At 28.3% G+C, this 954-nt stretch overlaps 1 protein-coding gene across 1 annotated transcript in view; it reads left to right on the top strand.

Moving 5' to 3' along the window:
• LOC111083563 (F-box/WD repeat-containing protein 7-like) overlaps positions 1 to 385 on the top strand; it is an 8,972-nt gene extending 8,587 nt beyond the window's left edge. The window contains exon 4 of the mRNA XM_022380163.1: positions 201 to 385. Within this exon, the coding sequence (XP_022235871.1) occupies positions 201 to 385 (185 nt within the window). The remainder of the gene's footprint in view (positions 1 to 200) is intronic.
• Positions 386 to 954: the final 569 nt, after the last annotated feature.

Genomic DNA, 954 nt, shown 5'->3' with positions numbered 1-954 from the left:
CTAAACAAATCTAATGTTATATCTACATTCAGTTTCTTCTGCTCTATTGTTCACTCTCAGGATGAAGGCTAGAATCTCTTGTAAATCAAAATGATTAAAAACAGTGTTAAAACAAACTTAATACTACAAAATATCACCAAGTTGAATTTTTTTACTTATGTTACAAATAGTTTTTTGCATTGTACCTTATTTTATTCCAGGTAGCTGGATAATTACTGGACATCGCAATGGGAAAGTTTGTGCTTGGAATTCTTTATCGGGAGAGTTGGAAAACATAATTACTAATCATCTAGCCCTTGTGACTGATATCGAACTTGTAGATATGTTAAATAGAGGTAAGGAAACATTGTATGATGAAAACACTTTGCAATTAAGTTCCAGCTGAAGTTATCTCATGCGTGACTTAAATAAAATAAAGGTTATGAAATATTTTGTTATAATAAATATGCTTTATGATTCTTGAAATTGTCTCATGCACGAGTTAACTAAAATTTATCTAGTTTAAAGTGTATTTCACAGTACTTGATACTATGAAACTGGTCACTATTTGAGAGTTTTTAGATAAGTTCAACAGAACTAATATAATTAAACTAACAGCCTAGTACACCAGGAAAATTTATAAAATAAAATTGTAACATGACTTTTCTATTTCTGTAAATAAATGTAAGAATTATTAATAGCTGAAGCTTACATAAAGTGTTAAAATAGTGTATGGATACTGTTGTTAGTGTTAGTCATTAATTATAACTATGAAAACAAACACATCTTGTGTATGGATACTGTTGTTAGTGTTAGTCATTAATTATAACTATGAAAACAAACACATCTTGTGTATGGATACTGTTGTTGTGTTAGATACCAATCAGTATTATAATCTGGATCATTAATTATAACTATGAAAACAAACACATCTTGTGTATGGATACTGTTGTTAGTGTTAGTCATTAATTATGA

This window comes from Limulus polyphemus, unplaced genomic scaffold (assembly GCF_000517525.1).
Source record: "Limulus polyphemus unplaced genomic scaffold, Limulus_polyphemus-2.1.2 Scaffold10095, whole genome shotgun sequence".
Lineage (NCBI taxonomy): Eukaryota > Metazoa > Arthropoda > Merostomata > Xiphosura > Limulidae > Limulus > Limulus polyphemus.
The sequence above is the reverse complement of the archived record's forward strand: the minus strand, read 5'-3'. Positions and strand labels throughout refer to the sequence as shown.